General features: G+C 41.3%; 1 protein-coding gene across 1 annotated transcript in view; it reads left to right on the forward strand.

Moving 5' to 3' along the window:
* PGM5 (phosphoglucomutase 5) overlaps positions 1 to 22353 on the forward strand; it is a 273115-nt gene that overhangs the window by 20554 nt on the left and 230208 nt on the right. Inside the window, exons 2-3 of the mRNA XM_006152509.3 lie at positions 21205 to 21369; positions 22075 to 22353. The exon at positions 22075 to 22353 is cut by the window's right edge and continues 69 nt beyond it. Of these exons, the coding sequence (XP_006152571.1) occupies positions 21205 to 21369; positions 22075 to 22353 (444 nt within the window). The remainder of the gene's footprint in view (positions 1 to 21204; positions 21370 to 22074) is intronic.

The raw sequence follows: 22353 nt of genomic DNA on the forward strand, positions 1-22353 counted from the left end.
GAACCGCGGTCGACTACATGGGAATCCAGCGGCACAGCCATACGCTAACTGCTGGTCCCGAGAAAAGCAATTTCAACCGAGAATACCGTACCCGGCAAGAATATCCTTCATATGGGAAGAAAAGACAAGAACATTCTCAGATAAACAAAACCTGAAAGAATTTACCAGCACCAGACTAGATCTCCAAGAAGTTCTCAAGGGAGTGCTATGTCAGGAAAATCAAATGTAGTCACACAGAAATAGGAGTTCAAAACCTAAGAAAATGGCCAACTTAATCGTAGGGACAAGTCTGGAGTTGAATATTATATCCCAGAATTCAATCAGGAAGATTGAACCACAACAGAAGATAGATTAAGTACATGAGACTAAACTGGTGAAATAGCATTCTGTGACTTTTGAGTAAAATATTGCTTCTTTTCTTCTAGGCTTCATTGTCTGATTTTTTTTTTAAGATATATTTTATTTATTTCATATATTCATTCATTTATTTTAATTTGACCAGAGGGAGATAGAGATAGAGAGAGAGCGAGCGAGCAAGCTACCAGGTCCAGGACTTGAACCGTGGTCAGCCATGTGGGAGTGTCCAGCACCTTAACCACTATGCCACCTGCTGGTCCCCCATTGTCCAATTTTTAAGAGTTTTTGTCCTGTCTTGAGCTGTCAATAGGTTCATGTACCTATTATTGGAACAGAATACTAACCTGTTTCCAGGCTTTACGTTTTAAGCAAATTTCCTTAGCAATTCAAAACTGCTTTTCTTGAAATTGCCAGCTGAACTTGCTATTGAAAGTAGTTAGATTATGTAAGAAATTGTGGGATCAATAAAATGTGGAGGAAAAGGAATGGAAGACAACTGTAGACACCAGAGATAGTGTGAGAAGAGGGTGGGAGAGGGCAGAGGGTCAGACATAGGGATAAATACGAATAAATAAATAAATAAATAAATAAATAAATAAATGTGTGTGTGAAACTAAAAATGGAAAATTATTGATGATAACATACATGATTAAACCACTATGCAGTGTATTCTTGATAGGAAATCACCATTTGTATGCTGTGACGATGATTAGGGGATGAATGTAAATTAGCAAATTAAAAAAAGTATCAGGAGAAAAATAAACACATGAAAACTATTTTTCTTGAAATAAAAAAATGCATATTTGATGTCTGCAGTAAGCTATACAGTCCCAGCTAGGTACTACTTTATAGTATGTTCATTCTACTCTCTGAGGTTTATGCCTAAAGTCAGACTTGTGTTCATGGATATGTATATATCATCTGCGCTAGCTATTGGAAGTATTTAGATTAAGTTCAGTAGCAAATAAATAAAATGGGGAGAAAGACCTAGAAAGCAACCATGGATACCAAAGACAATGTGGGAAGAAGGTGAGGCATGGCAGAGGGTGAGAAATAGGGAATCGAGGATGGCAAAAACAACAAAATATACAGGCAACAAATGGGAATTTATTTATTGATGATAACACGTATGTTGATGTGCTTGATTGAGCCAATTTACAGTGTATTCTGGATGGGAAAATCTCATTTTGTTTGCTGTAATGATGTATAGTGAATAAATGTAAATAAATAAAATAAATTAGAAAATAAATTAAAATGATAACTTAAATGTAAAAAAAGAAGATAAATTAAAATGATAACTTAAATGTAAAAAACAAAACAAAACACCACACTTTGCCCCACAAAGATGTACAACCGTTATATGTAAGTTAAAAATTACAAAGAAAAGTAGGACCAGCAGGTGGCGTGGTGGTTAAGGTGTTGGACACTCCCATGTGGCTGACCAGGGTTTGAGTCCTGAATCTGGAAGCTTGCTTTTTCACTTCCTCTCTCTCTCACTCTCACCTTCTGTCTCTCTCTGGTCAAATTAAAAAAATAATGAATGAATTAATAAAATAAATAATTATTTAAAAAATTACAAGAAAAAGTATTATTAAAAACAGTAGCCATCAATTTTGATGGGCTGAATGAGATTAGATGTTAGCTCATTTAGGTATAGCAGCAGTCACGTCCTGGGTGCTAGAATCATTATTTACTCCAACATATTCACTGAGTACCTGTTTTGCACTAGACGTATTGGGTTGTTGGAAAAGTCATGACATATTTGTCTATGCAAAAATGAGTCATGACTTTTCCAGTGAGTCGATACTTTTGCTTATTGGGGAAAGGAGATGAAACAAATTATGTCTTCAAGAAAATTATAGGAAGATAAGATGTCATGAAATAACTCTGTACTTCTAATTTAATATTTCACTATAAAAATATGGAGGGAAAAAAGTCTCGCTCACTGACAGCTAGGAAAGCTGCCCTAGTGCTGTAATTCATTCATGCAAGAACCAAAATCAAGAGTCAGAGATTGAATTCTAACAACTTCTAGTGCATAGGCCAGATTGACCAGACATAGGGCAAATTTCTGGATCCTCATGCCTGTGCTCAGTTTTTGAATTATTCAATAGATAGTCTTTGTGTGATGGTATGGTTAGGATACAGGCTGCCTGGTCAGCCCTTGAGGACAGAGCTCAACGAGCCTGAGGAAGAGGTCTGATTCTAACTCAAAATAAGGATTTTCTAAGACTCCCAAATACCGATGCAGGAGTGTAACAAACTTCGTTGGTCCTGTGCGGTCATGTGTCTCCATCCTTGAACACAGTGGACTCACCAGCTGAGTGTAACCCTTCTTCTTTACTTAAGATGTTGAGAACAAACTCTTAATCTCTGGACTTCATTACCACCTGTGGGCAGTGGCTAGACTTTTCAGGTATAACATATTTTAAGTTTTTAAATTTATTTCTTCCATGAGAGAGAGAGAGAGGGAGAGAGCAAGAGAGAGAGATAGGCACCCCAAGAGTGTCCTTGCTCCAGGATCCACCCCAGACTCATCCAACCAGAATCCTGCACAGATGCCTACCCAGGGTATACAGCAAGACCTCGGGATGAGAACCTGGGACCTTCCTATGTGACTTCAGCATCACACAGCATTGTGTCACTGCTACACCACCAGGCTAGCCAGGGATAACATTTTAGTTTCTGTGATTTTAAATGGAAGAAGAGGTATTTTGAGGAGAATGCAAAGTAAGGGGGGGAGAGCTTATTAAAAGTATAATTAAGGGGACCAACAAATGGTGTAAAGGTTACATTGTTGGGCTTTCACATGGCCAACCATGGTTCGAGTTCTGGACTTGGCAGCTTAAAACTCACACTAGGCACCTGTGCATACATGCCTAAAGTCCTGAAACGAAATTGAGGAGAAGGGACTGCAGTGTGGCTATCCCCTTGCTGGGTGATTTCTCACTTTCTGTGGCTTTGTCTCTCTCTGTCTGGTGAGCACAGGGACCCTATAGCAAAAAATCTCTCTCTTTCTTAAAAAACAAAAAAGGGGAACCAGCAGTTAGCGTAATGGCTATGTCACTGGACTCCCACGTAGTGGACTGCAGTTCGCCTCCCTGACCTGGTGGCTTAAAACTCATGCCGGGCGCGTGTGCGTGCATGCCCAAGATCCCGAGAGGAGAATGGAGGAGAAGGGATTGCGGGGTGGCCATCCCCCCTGGGGGGTGATTTCTCACTTTCTGTCTCTATGTCTCTCTCTGTCTGGCGAGTGCACGCTCCCTATATCGAGAAAAAAAAACTCTCAAAAAACAAACAAACAAACAAAAAAACAAAAAAGAAAAGTATAATTAGGCACAGATTAAAAAAAAATGTTAGAGGGCAAATGAACTCACCAGAGAGACACACAGAAAGAGACAACAAGAAAGCACCCTTTGTGGGACTGGTCACACCACAATCCCTTTTCCATTTCTCCTATCAGAATTCTGGGCATACATGCAGATGCCCTCGGTGGGATCTAGTCACCTTAACCACCACATTGCTGGCTGGCCCACAGGCATTGCATTTATTTATAATTACATCTCTGCCCAGTCAGGGTTTATGATCTTACCTGGTGATAGCACCTGGAGGAAGAAATAAAAATGAAATAAGAAAGACTTTATTTGAACTTAGCAATAATGCCATTTCTTCTCTTTGATTTGAGGAGGTCAGAGCTGTTGTATATAAATGTGACTTGAATTGGGTCCACCCAGGAAAGATGAAGGTGAAACTGATGACTGATGAATTTATACCATGTAACCAATTTTAAAAAAAGTGACTTAAACTGCCTCTTTTGCCAGCACACATAGACAATGGGAAAACAAAATGTTTCCATATTTAATTGTAAGGTGTGTCCGGGGGAACTGAGAGGCAGCCTAATAGATGGCACCTCTCTGGGCGGGCTTGAATGCAAAAGCCGAGGGAGCACTTCTCAAACAAGCTTCCCTGTCACCTGCCATCTGGAGAGAGATACCCAAGATTTGTCTGCTGTAGCCACGAAAGAGTCCAAAGGAGGATGGGGAGGTCTATAGGCTTTGTTGCTCCATGTGGAGAAGAAATGGACTGGGTGAATTGGTGTGTGATCCCTAAGGGAAAAAGGTCTTTGTACTGTATTTCCTTTTTGACTTGGAGAACTAAAAGGCAAGCTAGTTAGAAATTGGAAAAGGCCATTTCTAAAGTTTGTATGTGAGTGTGTTTTGTTTGTTTGTTTTTTGGTTTTTGTTTTTTTTTGGGGAAGGAGTGGTTAATCACAGGAAGAAATGCTTTATTTCTATACTTCAATTTAACTTAGGATGTCCTGGGCTGTATTTTCAGGTATCAGGGACCTCTAATGAAAAATCACTTGTCTCAACTAGTATATTCATGCTGGGAAAATTTGTTTGTTATGTTCTAATGATATACAGTGATTGAATGTTAAAAAAAAAGATATCTTTAGAAATAGAAATAAAAATGCTTTACAATTAAAAGAAAAAGAAAATTATTTGTCTCATTTGAGAGTCATCCCCTATTGTCTAGCTGAACCTGATATTAACATTCCCTTTTCAATATTTGCTGGAATCCAAGTGTTCCTTCAAGTGATGACAAATGAATTGCCCTGGCTTCCTGTTACCATCATTCTTTATGCAGAGACTGGACGCAGGGGGTGGGGTGAGAGTGGAGGGTGGTGGGGGGTGGTCAGAGCCTGATGAGCCAGTTCCCAGCTTGGTTTTTCTTGGCTGAAAGATGGGCTTTGTTGCACTTACAGGCTCTTGCTGTAAGTGGTGCTATTGGACAATTTTCCTTGTGTGATCTTCCAATCAGCAATACAAGTACATTCGGAGCATGATCTGGTATCAACAAGATTGCTCCTTTTTGATTAGTTGAATCAGCTTTTTTTTCCCCAGAGTAGTTTCTCCCCCCGTACCCCCTCCCCGAGAGATACATGGAGGCAGCTCTGCCCCTCCTAGTTTGCAATCCTGAGATTTCTCTCAGATGCAATTAAAAATTAAGTAAAGCATTTTGGGTGATGCAGTGGTACCTACTGCTGTGTGTTGGTCTGCTCAAACCTAATGGGGAAGCTGGTGGGTTTGAGGATCCCCAGCGGCTGTGAGAACTAATAGGGTAAATGGAAAGTGTGGAGAACTTGGCTGGGGGACTATAAATTACAGGATGTGATTTGATCATTTACATGTCAAAGAAGTCAAAAGGGAGTCCAGAATGGTGCAGGAAAAGGGAGAAAGGACAGTCTGCCTTGAGGATTAAACACCAGAGGCCATTACAGGCTCATGACATGTGTAAAAGCCATAAGTTGTTGTTTTTAAAAACTTTCTATGTATATATGTATGTATGGTTTCCTATACCTGTTTTATTATTATTATTTACAATTATCAGATAGATTTACATTTTTTTTCTTTCATGAGCTTATCTCCAGTAGCCCCTGGCAAACTTATTAACTCTCCTTCATCCCAGAACATCTAAGGACAGTTAAGCTTCCCAGCTGGCCCTGGGAGGGGTAGCAGTGTAAACATTGCATCTCTAAGTAGTTCATTGCTTAGAGAGAGTGTATCATACTTAAAAACTGTGACATTTTTGTATTTTGTGTGTTAATTTAATAAGAATGGGAGACCTCAGGCTTGTTACTATTTTTCATGGAGGAGCTTCCTGGCCGCTGTAGCTAATATATTTTTCCTTCAGTGTGCCCCCAAGATCCTGTGGCCTTAGTAAGAGGATGATGCTGGGCCAGCACCCCCTGCATAACATGTTTGGACCATTATTTTTCTAGGGCAAAATGCAATAGCTTTGGTCTGGAGCAATCAGGCAGGGAAGAACTGGTGCACTGGGTTTCCTTCTGTCACACCTTTGGTGAAATGAATTAGACTTTTAAATCAGGAAATTCAGTGAGATGAGCTGGATTTTTACTCAAGTGGAGGATTTCCAGCTGGTTCAGGGGGTGATATGGAAATGTCTTGTGAAATCAGGGCCTGTTGGAGAGTTGCTCTCCTGCAGGCTCTGGTTCTCAGTGAGTGATCTATGGGTTGCATACAGAATGCAGTGGACAGGAAGCCAAAACAAGGTCTTGCTTGTGAGAAGACCGGGTGGTTCAGATGTTTGTCATTAGGAATGGGGTGTGGGTTTTTTCAAGTTAAACCAAAGCAGCAGTTCTAGTAGGAAAAGTCTCTCAGATCTGTGTCTTCTGTTTCTGGATACTCTTCCTAAGAAAGGCAGATTTCAGCAGAAAGGGTTATTAATAGTGGAATTTGTGCTGAAACCCTATGGGAGCAATGAACAAGATGGAGAAAGAAGTGGTTATTTCTTATACTTCAACACTTTATTTAGAGGCTCTGTTGACTTTGGAATAACAAGCCAAGACAAACAAAAATATTCACTAGGGATGAAAATGTTGTCTTCCTTTGCAATGCCTAAGCCTAAGTCTTGACAGCAACACATTTTTCTAACCAAGAACTGATTTTTCTAGTTGTGCAAGTAATGTCTAGATTATTAGACAAATATTTTGCTCAGGAAGAAATATTTAGTACCTTATCGAGCTAATCATCTGTCCTTTCCATAGTAAGGATTGACCTCTGCTTTTCCTCTGTCTTGTCATTTTGTTGGTTGGGTATAAGCTTCCTGTTGGTTCTACAGACTGGCTCTCATCTAACTTGAGTGAAGCTCTTCACGGCCTTTAAGACAGGAGCACAATCTGGCTCATTGTTCCTGAGTTGGTTCATGTACAGGTTTTCTTTGCCTCTGACTACCTCTTGCCTCTGGGACTTTCACATTGGGGAGCTAAATGTTGCAATATTAAATGCTGTGTGTGTTAATTTTATTTCCTGCCACTTTACTAAATTTGTTTCAGTTTCTGGTGGAGTTTAGGGTTTCCTACACAGAGGATCAGGTTGTCCTCAGAGAGGATTTTACATCTTCCTTCCCTACTTGGATGCCTTTTCTTTCTTTCTTTTGCCTAATCACTCTGCTCAGGACTTGTAGTGAGAATGCACATTCTTTGTTTTGTCACTGATCAGTAACAACTTCTAATCATTGATTATGCTGTTAGCATATGGGTTTGTCTTATATGGCCTTTATTTTGTTGAGATAAATTCCCTCTATGCCTAATCTGTTGAGAGTTTTTTTCCCCCATGAACAGGTGTTTAATTTTGTCAAATGTCTTCCTTCCCTACTTGGATGCCTTTTCTTTCTTTCTTTTGCCTAATCACTCTGCTCAGGACTTGTAGTGAGAATGCACATTCTTTGTTTTGTCACTGATCAGTAACAACTTCTAATCATTGATTATGCTGTTAGCATATGGGTTTGTCTTATATGGCCTTTATTTTGTTGAGATAAATTCCCTCTATGCCTAATCTGTTGAGAGTTTTTTTCCCCCCATGAACAGGTGTTTAATTTTGTCAAATGTTTTTCTGCATCTGCTGAGATGATCATATGATTTTTGTATCCTTCCTTTTTACATATATTGATTTGCCCATGCTGTACTATCCTCGCATCCCAAGGATAAATTCTACTTGATCTTGGTAAATGATATTCTTTTAAAGTGTTGTTGAATTGGGTTTGCTAGTGTTTTGTTGAGACTGTTGCCTTTGTGTTCATCAGGGACGCCGACCTGCAGTTTTCCTTTCTTGTAGTGGGCCTAACTGGCTTTGGTATCAGGGTAAGACTGGCCTCCTAAAACGAGTTTGCAAGTACTTTCTCTACTTCAGCTTTTCGGAAGAATGTGAAGAAGGTTGGTATTAATTATTTTTTGAATATTTGGTAGAATTCAGCTGTGAAGCAATCTGGTTCTGGGCTTTTCTTTGATGGAAGACTATTTCTTGCTATTGCTCTGATCAGATTTTTCTGTTCTTCATGATTCAGTCTTGGTAAGTAGTATTTGTCTACAAATTTCTCCATTTCTTCTGGATTACCCAACCTTTTGTCATACAATTGTGCATAGGAGTTCCTTACTCTTCTTTATATTTCTGTAGTAGTAGTTCCTCTTTCATCTCTTATTTTATGAGAGAACTTGAGGCACAGGGAGAGGGAGCACTTCTCAGAGCTTGGTATACAAACTAGCAGGAGTTAAGGTGGGAGATCCTGGTAAACCCATTTTATGATATATTGAGAACTTGAGGCACAGGGAGAGAGGGAGCACTTCTCAGAGCTTGGTATACAAACTAGCAGGAGTTAAGGTGGGAGATCCTGGTAAACCCAGAACCTTCATAGTTCTCTGTGGGGGGATTAAGTGCCCACACTCTGCCTAGTTATGTGTGTTTTTGGTTAAAACAGGAGTCAAATGTGAGGACTAGATGGTGGCACAGTGGCTACATAGTAGTCTCTGCGACTCACCCAATGGAAAGGTTCTGGGTTTGTGTTGGGGACCTCCCTAAGTATGCCAGGCATGTGCATGCCCATAATCTAGGGCTGGTTGAAGCTAGGGGTGGATCGTGGCATGAAGACCCTGTTGGGGTGCACGCTCATGGAAGAGAGAAATTAACTTAAAAAAGAGCCACCTAAGAATGTTGGATGAAGGCCCCAAACTGATAGTCATCATTATATTAAAGACAACTTAGATGGCTGTGGGCTTCTGATAGCAGGTCAGCGGCTGAAACTGGTAGAATGGAGTTAGGGTGGGTTCAAAGAGAATAATGAGAAAGGCTTTCTCACATCCTATCTTTTGACTTCTCCTCACTTCTCAAGGGTGTCCCACCTACCTCATATGGCTCTCCTAAGTATCTTGTCTTAAAAAGAGGAGCTAATGAGGCTTCCAGTGTTAGCATGTTATTTAAACATTTTTTTGCATCAAAATAAGTGCATACTGTAATTCCATTTTTTTCCACAAACTTTTGAATCTTCTTGTACACACAGTGATTAAAATATTTGAATCCAAATTTCACTGTTTACTAGCTGTGTGACTTTGGGACAAGTCACCTAATCTTTTCAAACCTCAATTTATTCTGTAAAATGGTAGTAATAATGATACCACTTCAAAAGGTCTTTACGAGCTTTAAGTGGGGTAATGTGTACGCACTTGCACAGACTCTCCTTTTCCTTATTTAGACATGGTATTCTTTAAGGATATTAAAAGTATCTGCAAACAGTTGCCTCTAGGATAGTAAAGGGAAGAAAGGTAAGAAAAATTTCACTGTCTGTCCTTTTGTACCTTTTGAATTTTGGAGAACAGGTATGTAGAACCTATTCAAAACATTAATATAAAAAAATCCCTTAATAACTTATCAAGAATTTGATATAAGACTTTTTGCTTTGTTTTGTTATAGGGTGTATATGCTCACCAGAGAGCAATAGCAAGAGAGGGAGAGAGAGAAATCACCCCCTGAAGGGCAATGGCCACACTGTGATCCCTTCTCCTCCATTCTCCTCTCATGATTTTGGGTACGACATGTACATATACCTGGCATGATTTGTTTGTTTGTTTGTTTTTGGGGTGGAGAGGTTTTTGCTGTAGGGTGCGCACGCTCACCAGAAAGAGAGAGAGGCAGGAAGACAGAAAGTGAGAAATCACCCCCCAAAAGAGATGGCCATGCCGCAATCCTTTCTCCTCCAGTTTCCTCTTGGGATCTTGGGCACACATGCACACGTGCCTGGTGTGAGTTTAAGCCACCTGGTCTGGGACTTGAACTACAGTTGACTACCTGGGAGTCCAGCAACATAGCCATTATGCCAACTGCTGGTCCCTCCTGGCATATTTTTTTTTATTTTTTTGGAAAAGTTTTTGCTATTCACCAGAAAGACAGAGAGAGACAGACAGAAAGTGAGAAATCACCCCCCAAAAGAGATGGCCATGCCGCAATCCTTTCTCCTCCATTTTCCTCTTGGGATCTTGGGCACACATGCACACGTGCCTGGTGTGAGTTTAAGCCACCTGGTCTGGGACTTGAACTGCAATCGACTACATGGGAGTCCAGCGACATGAACATTATGCCAACTGCTAGTCCCCCTTCTGGCATAATTTTTAAGCTGCCAGGTCCAGAACTTGAACTTAGTAGTCAGCCATGTGGGATATAGCGCCTTAGCCTTCAAAGCACCTGTTGGTTCAAATATAATGTTTCTTTATATTTTCTGAATATAGGGCCAGCTGATAGTGGTTATGGTGAATGGATCCTACATGGCTGACCAGGCGGTTCTAGTCCTGGACCCAGCAGCTTGAAAAAGACACCAGTCACAATTGCCCAAAATCCTGAAAGGAGGGAGAAATGGAGGAGAAAGGATTGCATGGGGGGGATACTTTCTCGATTTCTGTCTTTCTTCCTCTTTCTCTCTGGTAAGTGTATAATCCCTCTGGCAAAATTAAAAAACAAAACATCAAAACATGTTTTATAAATATAAAGAAATGCCATTTGAAGGCTTGCTGTCTTTTATTCAGGACAGGTCACTATTAAGCGCTTTGTAGTTTATATCATTTAATCCTCATGCATGCTCTATCAGGAAGGTGCTCCAGAGTGATTCATGGTTGGCATAGCAAAGTGAGTTTTTGCAGCTATATTCTGTACACGTAAGAACTATAGACATATTTTTTGCTATAAAATATTTCAGGCTGGGAACCAGCAGTTAGCGTAATGGCTATGTTGCTGGACTCCCACATAGTCGACCGCAGTTCGTGTCCCGGACCCGGTGGCTTAAAACTCACGCCGGGCGCATGTGCGTGCATGTCCAAGATCCCGAGAGGAGAATGGAGGAGAAGGGATTGTGGCATGACCATCCCCCCTGGGGGGTGATTTCTCGCTTTCTGTCTCTATGCCTCTCTCTGTCTGTCTGGCGAGTGCACGCACCCTATAGTGAAAACCTCTCAAAAAAAATTATTTCAGGCATATGGGAAAATGTAGAGAAGCATTTTTCCTTTTTTTTTTAAGGAGAGATTTTTGCTATAGGGCACATGTGCTCACCAGTGAGACAGAGAGACAGAAAAAGAGAAATCACTCCCCAGGGGAGTTGACCACATCATAATCCCTTCTCTTTCATTTACCTCTCAGGATTTTGGGCACATACATACACACACCTGGCATGAGTTTCAAGCCATTGGATCTGGGACTCGAAATGTGGTCAACCACACGGGAGTCTAGTGCTTTAACCACTACACCACACACTGGCCCCCAGAGAAGCATATTTTCTATAGTATTTAAAATGTCCTTAAGAGAGATTCATAGAAATTCTCTAGAGAAAGAAAGAGAATGCTATTGATATTTACAGTGAGATAACAAACTGAACAGCCTCAGGAAAAATGGGTTGTATGACTAGAAAGGAAGTATGAAAGTATCTGCTACCCATGTTCCCCCAGGCCTGCTAAGCAATTGCGGTCTTGATACAGATGGATGCTCGGTTTATCAGGTAACCATGGAAACCATGCTCTTGATACACTGCTCACAGTTTATGCTGGTACTATGTATGTGTATATCAGAGACTATGCAGAGTGTTCCATTGTGTGCTTCTTTTTATTTTCCTCAACTTTATTTATTTATTTATTTAAAAATTTGACCAGAGAGGTACAGAGCAAGTAAGAGAGGGAAAGTAAGAAAACAAGCCACCAGGTCTAGGACTCAAACCATGGTCGGCCATGTGGGAGTCCAGCGCCCTTAACCACTACACCACCTGCTGGCCCCTCCATCGTGTGTTTCTAAATTTTGAATAAATGATATAATATTTGTTTCACTTTTTAAAAGCAGTTAGGCAGATTTTCAGAAAATTAAAGGAATTAGGGCCAGGAAAGAAGGCTGTATTAGTGAAGGTTCTTTTAATTAAAAGCAACAGACGTGAATTCTGGCTAGCTTAAACCATGGAGGCACTTAATGAGGAATACTGGAATATCTTAAGTATCTCATGACTGGAAAGGAGAAAATTCAGGGCAGCTTCTGGGATATGAACAACACATAGCCAAAGAGTCAATCTCTTTTGTCGCCATCATCAGTATGGCCTGACTACAGTGGTCCACACCTCTGTGGTCTGGATTCCAGTGGCCAAGTTCCAGGAACAGTGAGGAAATCCAGCTGAGCCTGGCATCCCCCCTGGGTGATCCTCACTGTACATCCGGAATCCAGGATCATGTGAAAGGTCATGGCTATTGATTGAGGCCATTCACAGAAGAGGGGAGGCTGCAAGCTGGGCACCTATAGAGGTGACAACCGTAAGTGAGCAGAGGAAAATGGACATGTGAAGGAACACATTGTATTTATGGTTTCCTCTGAGAGAAAGGGAAAAGTATTTCATTTGGGAATTCCCTCCTGGCATTTTAATTTATATGAACTTCTGGATTCTGAATTCTGAGAAAGATCAGTTGAAAAATTAAAATAAGTAGCCTTCTAATTCTCCTGTGAGAATTAAAGCTTAATAGTCAATGCAGGGATCTTACTGGTTTGAAGAAATCCACTGGCTCCAAGTTGAAAGCAAGAGCAGGAAACGCTGACATGTGAGGCCAAGGTCAAGGTCAACGTTATTGGGAACCAGGACTGGCGTGGGAGACATATCATTCAGACGTGGCTGTTCAGTTCCACTGTGTGCTCATGGCCCTGGGCACTGCTAACAGTGGTTCATGCCCGTAAACAAAGTTAATGCTAATAAGCGTATAGGCAGAGTGTACTTTCTGCAGATCCTGTGAGTGGCGTTTTCTGCAGATCCTGTGAGTGGCGTTCTAGGAGATAACAAGTTTAAGAAACAAAATATGTCCTTCAGTTGGCATTTTGTACATCTGTTTCTGTGTAGTGCTGTTCATCTTGCCAGAGATTCAAATATTATTTTATTTGAATACTACTAGAGAGAGTTGATGCTTTGTGAGTTTAAAATTTTCATTTAAAAAATTACTACTTTTAAATTTTAAATATTTGGGGTTTAACCTCTCAAATTTTTTGTTTGTTTTGTTTTTACTACTGAGCAAGTATGTTCACCAGAGAGAGACAGAGTCAGAGAGAGGGAGAGAGAGACAGGGACGGAAAGTAAGAAATCACCCCCTAGAGGGTATGGCCACACCACCATCCCTTCTCCTTTCTTCTTTTGGGATTTTGGGCACACATGCACTCATGCTCAGCGTGATTCAAGTAGTCAGGTCTGGAACTTGAACCACGGTTGGCTGCGTAGGAATCTAGAGCCTTAACCATTATACTACCTCCCACCTCCCAATTTTTAAATGACTCTTACTGAACATTTATATCTTATGTTAACTTTTTTAAAAAATATTTTCTATTATCTTATATCTGGATCAGGTAGAGACCATTTTTTGCACATAATTAGAGTTATATTCTTGCCACGATACATTGGTTTATACTACTACTAATAAATCATCTGTTATTATATCTTTTTGTTTTTTAACAGAAGGTCACATACTTTTCCACATTATAGAAAAATGATTTCCTGTTTATGGTTATGGTCACTTACTATTTCCCAAAAACACATAAGTAAAGTTTTATGAAATGCACAGAATAAAACGAATTAAGGAATTCCTAAGAATTCTCAGAATTCCATGTTCTCATTTCTGAATTCCAATGATCATTTTCTGATAGAAATTTGGGAGCATTGCAAGGTAGGTACATTGTCTGTTGGATATGTAGTAGAGTTGAGGAAGAAACACTGTTAACTGAGCTCTGAGCTCTTCTCACTACCAATGCCATTGAGATGCCGTTGAGAAAGTCATATTTGTCAAATTTGTTGGGAGAAGCTCAGATGAGTTTTGCTGCTGCTGAGGCCAGTAGGTGGTGTTGTGGTTAAGGCACTGGACTCCCACCTGGCCAACTGTGGTTCGAGTCCCGGACCTGGCTGCTTGCTTTCTCACTTTCCTTTTTTTCTCTGATGATTGTACATGCCCTACAGCAAATTAAATAATAATAATAATAATAATAATAATATTAAATTAAAAAAAGAGTTTTGCTGCTGTCTGTTTGATAAGAGCCTCCTGGTCATTTTTGGGCTTCTGTTGTAAGTTAGAAGAGCCAATTCCATTATAAACAAAAAGTGACCACCTTGTTAGGAAATAACATTTACTTTCTGGCTTCAGAGGAAGTCGTAGAAACAGCATAGAGTGAAATGGGAAAACAAACACGATCTTCCCTTTGAAGTTGTCAGCCACATTTCAGCCTATGAAATACTAACCATTGACACACTGCTCAGATGATAAAGATATGTCTAGAAAATCCCATTATGTACTGTGCTCCTCTACTAAAGTTAATTTTCAAATGGATGTTCCCTCGCTTAACTGTGCTCTGAGGGAATGGATTAAATTCTGTCAAATTCTGGTGGAGAACACTGGTCAGGCGCGGCACATGGAGACAGTGGTTTCTGGCAATAGGGTGAGTAAACCTGAGTCAGGGCTGACCGGACGGTGGGAATGTGAGGTTGGCATCTGCTCACAGCCCCCTAAGCCAACTGGTCCTGATAACACACCATTTTACTCTCAATCATGCAAATATACCCACATTACACTGATGAAAAAATTCTGTTCTATGCTGGCTTGTACCATATATATTTGTTCTTCAGCTCTTTGACAAAGATGGATATAAAATAACTTTTAAAAAGCTACTTTATATAGGAATGCTAAAATATTTATATAGAGATTAGCCATATGCTGGGTGTACTCTCCTAAAAACCAAGTATAAAAACCATTAAAAAAATTCTATGTAGGCCAAGATTGCAAATGACTAGTGGTGTATAATTTAAGTTAAATATGGCAAATACATTTCCTTTTCTAATAAAAATATAAATTATGTTCCTTTTTTGAAGACTTTAGATATAAATTCAACTATTAAAACAAGTTTAAGAATTCCTTTGGAAAATTAACTTTTTTGCTTTTAGAATTAAAGAACTTTGGTGAATATATTTCTAATTTTTTTAATAATATGTTACTCTATATCAGTGGTATATCTGTGTGCTGTGGGGGGTTACCTGGAATTTGAATTTTTGTCCTTAACAGATCAAAAGCCCATTATTTTTTAGGTTAAAATTAATTGAAGTGAAAGTTTTTTTATTGGATCAGTCCTTTAGCCTAGCAGTTAAGGGAGCCGGATTCCACATGAATGACCACTGTGAGAGTCTTGGTTCCAGGGCTTGAGAGACATTCTGGGCACATGTACATGCTGAGCCCCAAATCTTGACAGGATGGAGAAATGGAGGGGAAGGATTAGGGCATGACCATGCCCTGATAAGGGGGGTGCATTTTCCCTCACTCTTGTTGGTTTCTCTGGAAAGTGCACGTGCCCTCTAGCAATTTAAATAAATAAATAAATAAATAAGAGCTCACGCTTTCCAAAACCCATAATGCTTACAAGTTACTTAATTAACATTAAATGCTTTTCAAGGTTGGGCCCAGTGCATGCCAAGGTCAAGAAACCACACCTGAAGTAGTTTTCCCATCAACTTCTTGTGCTGGCTTTATTAATGGATTAATAGCATTCAGTATGATAGGTATCCTGTGGCTACCTCCAAAAAACAAACTCCAGATGCCATTTTTTTTCATGTGTTTGGCTGATGTCTCTTCTGCCACAGTAACTTACAAAGTGTTTAAGGGTCAATAAAAGCAATTTTTTTCATCTAGCCACACTAATTCCCTAATTTGCATCTGATATCATGCTAGATATTGTGCCCCAAAAGTTAAATAGACGTAATTCATACCACTCACGAGCTCAAAATCTGGTCAGAGAATAATTATTACAGTAATAATAAAGTATGATTATATTTTACTAGTAGTAACAATAATCATCATAATAACTGCATCGAACACTTATTAAGCCCCTCTATGCCAGGCATTACACAAGTGATTTCCACACCTCTTTAAATATGAGCATCAAACCTGTGAGATTGGTAGTCTTCTGTCCATTTTACAGATGCCGAAACTGAGCCTTATAGAGGGAAGTGACTTGTCCAGGCCACCCAGGTAGTCACTGATGAAGGTGAAAAACAAAAAATTGAAGCCTGGCATGTAAGGACTCAGAGTCAAGTATACAATCAATTCCATTTTTGGAATTTTTTTTTTCATGTTTGGAATTTTCATTTAGAGATCTTACAGGGAATTGAGAAGCAGCAAGTTCTGTTGGAATCACTGTAAGTTATTTCATTGGTAGGAAACAAAAGGCTTAATAGAAGGTGGTATTTTACGAGGTGCTTGAAATATAGAATTGATTTACTCACTAGCAAAAGACGTTTGGACAAATCAAGAATCATCCAGTTGCTCTTTCTGACAATGTGCAAGAGACAACTGAGAGCTACTCCTGAAGGAAGCTGCAGGACCTTGAAGGGCCTTTGTCCCTTGAACTTCAGTGAACAGGAGTCAGAAGAGTTGGTTATTACTGATACATTAAATGCTCATAATTGTCAGGAACCCAATGAATTAAAGCTCTCAGTAGTAATTTTTAAAAAAATTGTGCCAGATGGCATGTGCGCTCAATGGAGAGAGACAGAGAAAGAAAATGAGAAAGCACTCCCTGCTCCCTCCCCACCCCCCATGGTCACACCCACAATCCTCCAATTCTCTTTCCTTCTGGGATTTTGGGCATGTAAGCACATGTGCCCAGCATGTTTCTTAAGCTGCTAGGTCCAGGACTCAAACTACACAGTCGGCCATGTGAGATCCAGCCATCTTAACCATCATTATTACATGGGTTAGCCCAATATATTTTTTTTTTCTAAAGGAGAAATGAGTACTTCCTTAGAGGACTGCTCTATGATATTTTTCTACCTGCTTTTCTGCCTTTCGTCCCGTACTTCTTTTTTTCTTAAATGATAGGGAACTTGCTATTTAGAGAGAGAAAAACAAGAGAGAGAGAGAGAGAGAGAGAGAGAGAGAACCATTGACAGAAGTATCTTCACACTGCATTCCCCTTTCCCTAGCTCTCTAGCTTCTCAGAATCTTGGGCACCAACATGCGTGTACCTGGCATGTTTGCAGGCTGACCCTGGGGACCTGAACCCATGGTTGGCTGTGTGGATTCCAGCTCTGCAGTCCAGTATGCTATGGATTGCACCATTTAGGCTGGGCCTTGTCCTATAGTTTTGACACTTCTGAACTTACAGTCAGTGAGTCAACAGCATGTTTTTAGCACTTTCTTTGTGCACAGAAGTGGACCTTGATTCAATAGGAGAATATAACTACCTAGAACTAAAGAGATGGGTGCTTTCCTGCCTTCCAGGGAAGCCAGGACAGGAACACACAGCCCAAATGTCAACAGAACTTGCTGCTTCTCTCATCCTTTCAGTGGAAGGCCTATAAGTAAAAGTTCCAGAAATGTATTAAGAAATGTGCATGTCACATGTGTATCTGTAAATGTTTATGCACTTGTCTCTGGGTCCTTACGTCTCATGCTTCCACTCTTTTTCATATCTCTATTAATGACGACTTGTGTGACCTTGAACAAGTTGCCTACCTTCTCTGAAGCTCAGTCTCTATATCTGTAGAATGGATACTGCATGTATGTGTGTGTATTTATTTGTCTCAAAAATCACTCGGGGGTTGTCTTTTTCTTTCTTTTCTTTCTTTTAAAGCTTCTTCCATTAGTAAGAGAGACAGACAGAGAATATACCCCCAATGGGGTCTTGATGCCACAGTTCACCTTAGAACTTAGCAAGTCCTGGATCATGATAAATGAACCTATAAATTCCTAAATTTATAAAGCCTGATAGAGATTGATTTTTAATACCTCATAAGTAAAAAAGAGAATCACAGAGTTATGTAGCTGGACGGGATCCCAGAGATCTGAAGTGTTTCATGACATATTAATGTCCTTGCTTTGTTTATAGGTGTTTTGGAAAAGGACCTTATGTTAAAATAAAATTAGGAAATGCTGGGTTAAAGTTAAGTAGGATACAATAAGGTATAAGGAATGAGGTATTTGAACATGCATGTTGGGAAACGCCTCTCCACCTGAGTCAGATGGTATACCCCTACACTCCCTACGTGAAGATGGCAGCTGATTCCTTTCTGAGAGCAAACAAGTCCCCAGGGGAAGGAAGGATATATTGGTTGCCCCTGTTTCATGCCATGAATTCTCAGTGGGATGCCTTTCTGTAGAGGCTCAGAGAAGGGTGAACAGCATCTCTCGGCCTTTGGGGCTACCATTCATTCTTTCAGCAGACCAATGCTGCAGAGTTCTGGACTCAGTGTCAAGGGGTCACCAACTCCTTAGAATCAGAACAATGTGTTTATCCCTGACCTAGTCCACTAGGACCTGGGATAGGGGTGTAATTAGCTGTGGTTACAAAACTAGTTTGATACCCTTTCCCTGAGAAACTGGTCCTTTGGGGTCAGCCCGTGGCGTGGTGGTTGAAGCAGATGGATTCCACATGACCGACTGCAGTTTTAATCCCTGATGTGATGCCTTGTGATTACACTGTGCATGCGTGCGTGTGTGTGTGTGTGTGTGTGTGTGTGTGTGTGCGTGCACGCATGCGTGCACTCAAAATCCTGGAAGGAGGGAGACACGGGGAAAGAATTGTGGCATGACCATCATGGGGATTACTTCCTTGCTTTTCCTCACTCCGTCTCTTTCTGGGGAGTCCATATACCTTCTGGCAAATTAATAAAAAAGAAAACTGGTCCTTTTTGTTTAGGTTGGAGAGCACCAGGTTAAAAAAGTTTAACCGTTGTCCTCGCTTCAGGATTTTTTGAAAGACTTGTCAGTGAGGATAGATACAACTTCATGGAAAAAAATCTTTATGGGAAAAATTATGAAATAAAATAAGTGGGCTTCAATTTTTTTTTTTTTTGCACCAAAATTAACTATTTCTGTTTTCCCACCCACTTTTGGAAGTGCTCTTGTACGTGGTGGATAATTACCGTTTGGTTGCCTGTGTCCCTTCCTGTTGGGGAAGAGCACCTCTTTGCTTTGCAAGAATTGTGTTCCTTTTCACTGAGAGGTTCCAGCTGTGTAGTTGGGCACATTGTCTCAAACAGTATTGATCAGAGCTTTTGGGAATGTTGGAATTAGAATCAATGGCAGGAGGTTTTTCTCTTGGATGGTAAAATCTAGTGAGAGGTTGATGCTTTGTGCTCAGGTCTGTGATGGCACAGTGTGACAGTGATGTCAAGAGAGAAGCAGGTGTTGGAAATGGAAAGACGGCACCCTGGAGGATGTTGGGTCATATCTGAGGCTTGGGGGTTGTGTCCTTGTCTTTGTTACTGGCAAAGGACTTACCACATCTGCTCTTCTGGGAATGATGCTATCCTTCTTTGGCAAAGTAAAATATCATTAGAAAGTGACTTTAGGGACCAGTAGTTAGCATAATGGCTATGTCGCTGGACTCCCATGTAGTCGACTGTGGTTCGAGTCCCGGACCCAGTGGCTTAAACTCATGCCAGGCACATGTACGTGCATGCCCAAGATCCTGAGAGGAGAATGGAGGAGAAGAGATTTCAGTGTGGCCATTCCCCCTGGGGGGTGATTTCTCGCTTTCTGTCTCTCTGTCTCTCTCTGTCTTTCTGGCGACCAAACGTGCCCTATAGCAAAAACCTCTTAAAAAAAAAGAGAGAAAGAGAGAGAAAGAAAGAAAGTGACTTTAGGGGCCAGGAGGTGGCATGGTGGTTAAGGGCGTTGGACTCCCACGTGGCTGACAGTAGTTAAGAGTCCCTGATCTGGCGCTTGCTTTCTCACTTTCCCTCTCTCTCTCTCTCCTGCTCTCACTCTTTCTCAATCCGTCCCTCTCTGGTCAAATTAAATAAATGTTTAAAAAGTTAAATAAAATAATTCTTTTTTTAAAAAAAGAAAATGTTTTTAAAAACCTGGACCATAGAGAGGTGCGCAGATCCTTAGATGTGTTGAGGTTTGGTCTATTTGCTGCTAAGCCAGGCCTCTCCCAAGCAAATCAATATACAAGTAGGAAGCTTGACAGGGAAATGGACCCTGGGAGACCCGTAGGAGCATACAGGAAAACATACAACAACCCTCGCCCTTCAAAATATCATTCTTTAAAGAAATTGTTAATTGACAAATTACAATTGTGTGTATTTATTGAGTACAATGTGATAATATATGTGTACAATGTGGAATCACTCAATTAAGCCATTTAACATATTCATCACCTCAAATATCTGTCTTTTTTTTTTTTGAGGTGAAAACATAAATGTACTCTCAGCAAAATTTGAAATATGCATTAATATTAACTATAGTCACCTAATGCTGTGTAATAAAACTCAAAACATTTATTCCTTCTTGTCTAACTGAAACTTCGTACCTTTTGGACCAATTTCTCCTTATTCCTCCCACTCCCACCAAAACTTCTTTGTTATTTAGGAGGAGGGCTAAGAAGCCCCAGCAGTGTCATGGGGAGGGGCTTTGATGGTTTCCCACCACAGCTCAATGATATTAATAAAAAAGGGTAGAGCAATAGGAAAACTTGGATTGGCTGCAAAAGCCATCCTGCCACCTCCTTGACCTCACAAAAGACCCATTTGTAAAATGAGGACAATATGAGTACCACTCCATTTATTTTCTATTGGCCTCTAAAGAAAAAAATAGGCAAAACATTTTATCAATCACAGGATCCCATTCAAATGTAATTACTCAGTTACCTAACTATGACCACACTTTACAACTCTGTGCCAAGTCAGTATTACTCCCAAAAAGTGATTTAGGGAAGGGCAAGAAGCAGGTTTCAGGAAAGTAGCCTTAGTAGGTGCAAAAATGCCTTAAGGGTGATAAGAGATAGAAGCAAGAGAATTGTTTCTTCCTGCTTTGGCTTTATTCTTTTAGTTTCTTCTTCTGCATGTCTGTTTCCTATGGAAAATTTTTCCGTTTTGGACTTTAGGTGGGTTTTATATGGAGAGAAGGCAGGAAACCTCTAACTCCCGCAGGAGACGATGCGTGTAGAAGGTCTCGCAGTACCTGGTACCCGGTTCTTGTTTAACTTGTCTTCGTTCCTTCATTCCTGGTAGGACATTAAAAATTACATTAGTCTCCTATTGGAAGCAAATAATCCGGGGAAGAGTTCTGCAATGTGGACAAATACAGTGTGGGACAAGACTGTTCCTAAGCAAGAGCTGGATAGGGACAGTGAGGAGGGCCAGAAGACTGAAGAAATGGCGTTTGTGTGGCTGGTGGTGAAACCGCCACAACAAACAAAAAAGAGAAAAAGACAGTGAGGAGGGCCAGAAGACTGAAGAAATGGCGTTTGTGTGGCTGCTGTTGAAACCGCCACAACAAACAAACAAGAGAAAAAAAAAAGTTTCCACACTGCAAAATCTGCTGGCTTGAAAGAAGATGGGGAAGGCACAGTCGGCTGGGGTGGGTCCTGCTGGATTGAAGGGCCTGACAGTGTGTGATTCCCGGCAACAAATGGTCGTGGTGGGCGTGCGCGCACTGACACACACGCAGCGCCCAGCCTCCAGTTTCAGCGCTGGCAGGAGATAACAATTCTCAGCTCGCCTTTCCAGGGTTATTTTTGGCTGGGGCTGTTCGCTGATGGCAAAAGGTTTCAGACCCCTCCCAGCTCCCTCCCTGCCCTTGTTCAAAAGAGAAACCTCTGCGCCTAAGCTGCTCACTCCCAGGAGGGAGAGCGGTCGGGTGCCTGAGAGGACCCCGAATCCGGTACCAACTCTCACCACCCCCAGGCTGTTCCTTTCCTCGGGAGAAGTACTGGCGGCAAAGGCGTAGGTCAAGCGCGAGAGGAGGCGTCGCCGGGGTCTGGGTAACTGGCCCTGGAACCGAGCTTTTGGAACACCCCTAAAGTGAATTCAACTAGAAGAAGAAATTGAGGGCACCTGGGGACGATCCGGCTGCGAAGTGAGCGGGAGAAAACTTTATAGGAAGAAAGAGGCCAGACTGTGCTGGGGCAGGGAGGGGGCGCGCGGAGAGGAGCGGTCGGTGCCGCGCGAGGGCGCAGGGCGCTGGGCGCCGGCGGGAGCCCCATCCCGGTGCTGACGGTGCCCACTGCGCCCTACGAGGACCAGCGGCCGGCCGGCGGCGGGGGGCTGCGGCGGCCCACCGGGCTCTTCGAGGGCCAGCGCAACTACCTGCCCAACTTCATCCAGAGCGTGCTGTCGTCCATCGACCTGCGCGACCGTCAGGGCTGCACCATGGTGGTG

This window comes from Tupaia chinensis, unplaced genomic scaffold (genome assembly GCF_000334495.1).
Source record: "Tupaia chinensis unplaced genomic scaffold, TupChi_1.0 Scaffold000354_1, whole genome shotgun sequence".
Classification (NCBI taxonomy): domain Eukaryota; kingdom Metazoa; phylum Chordata; class Mammalia; order Scandentia; family Tupaiidae; genus Tupaia; species Tupaia belangeri.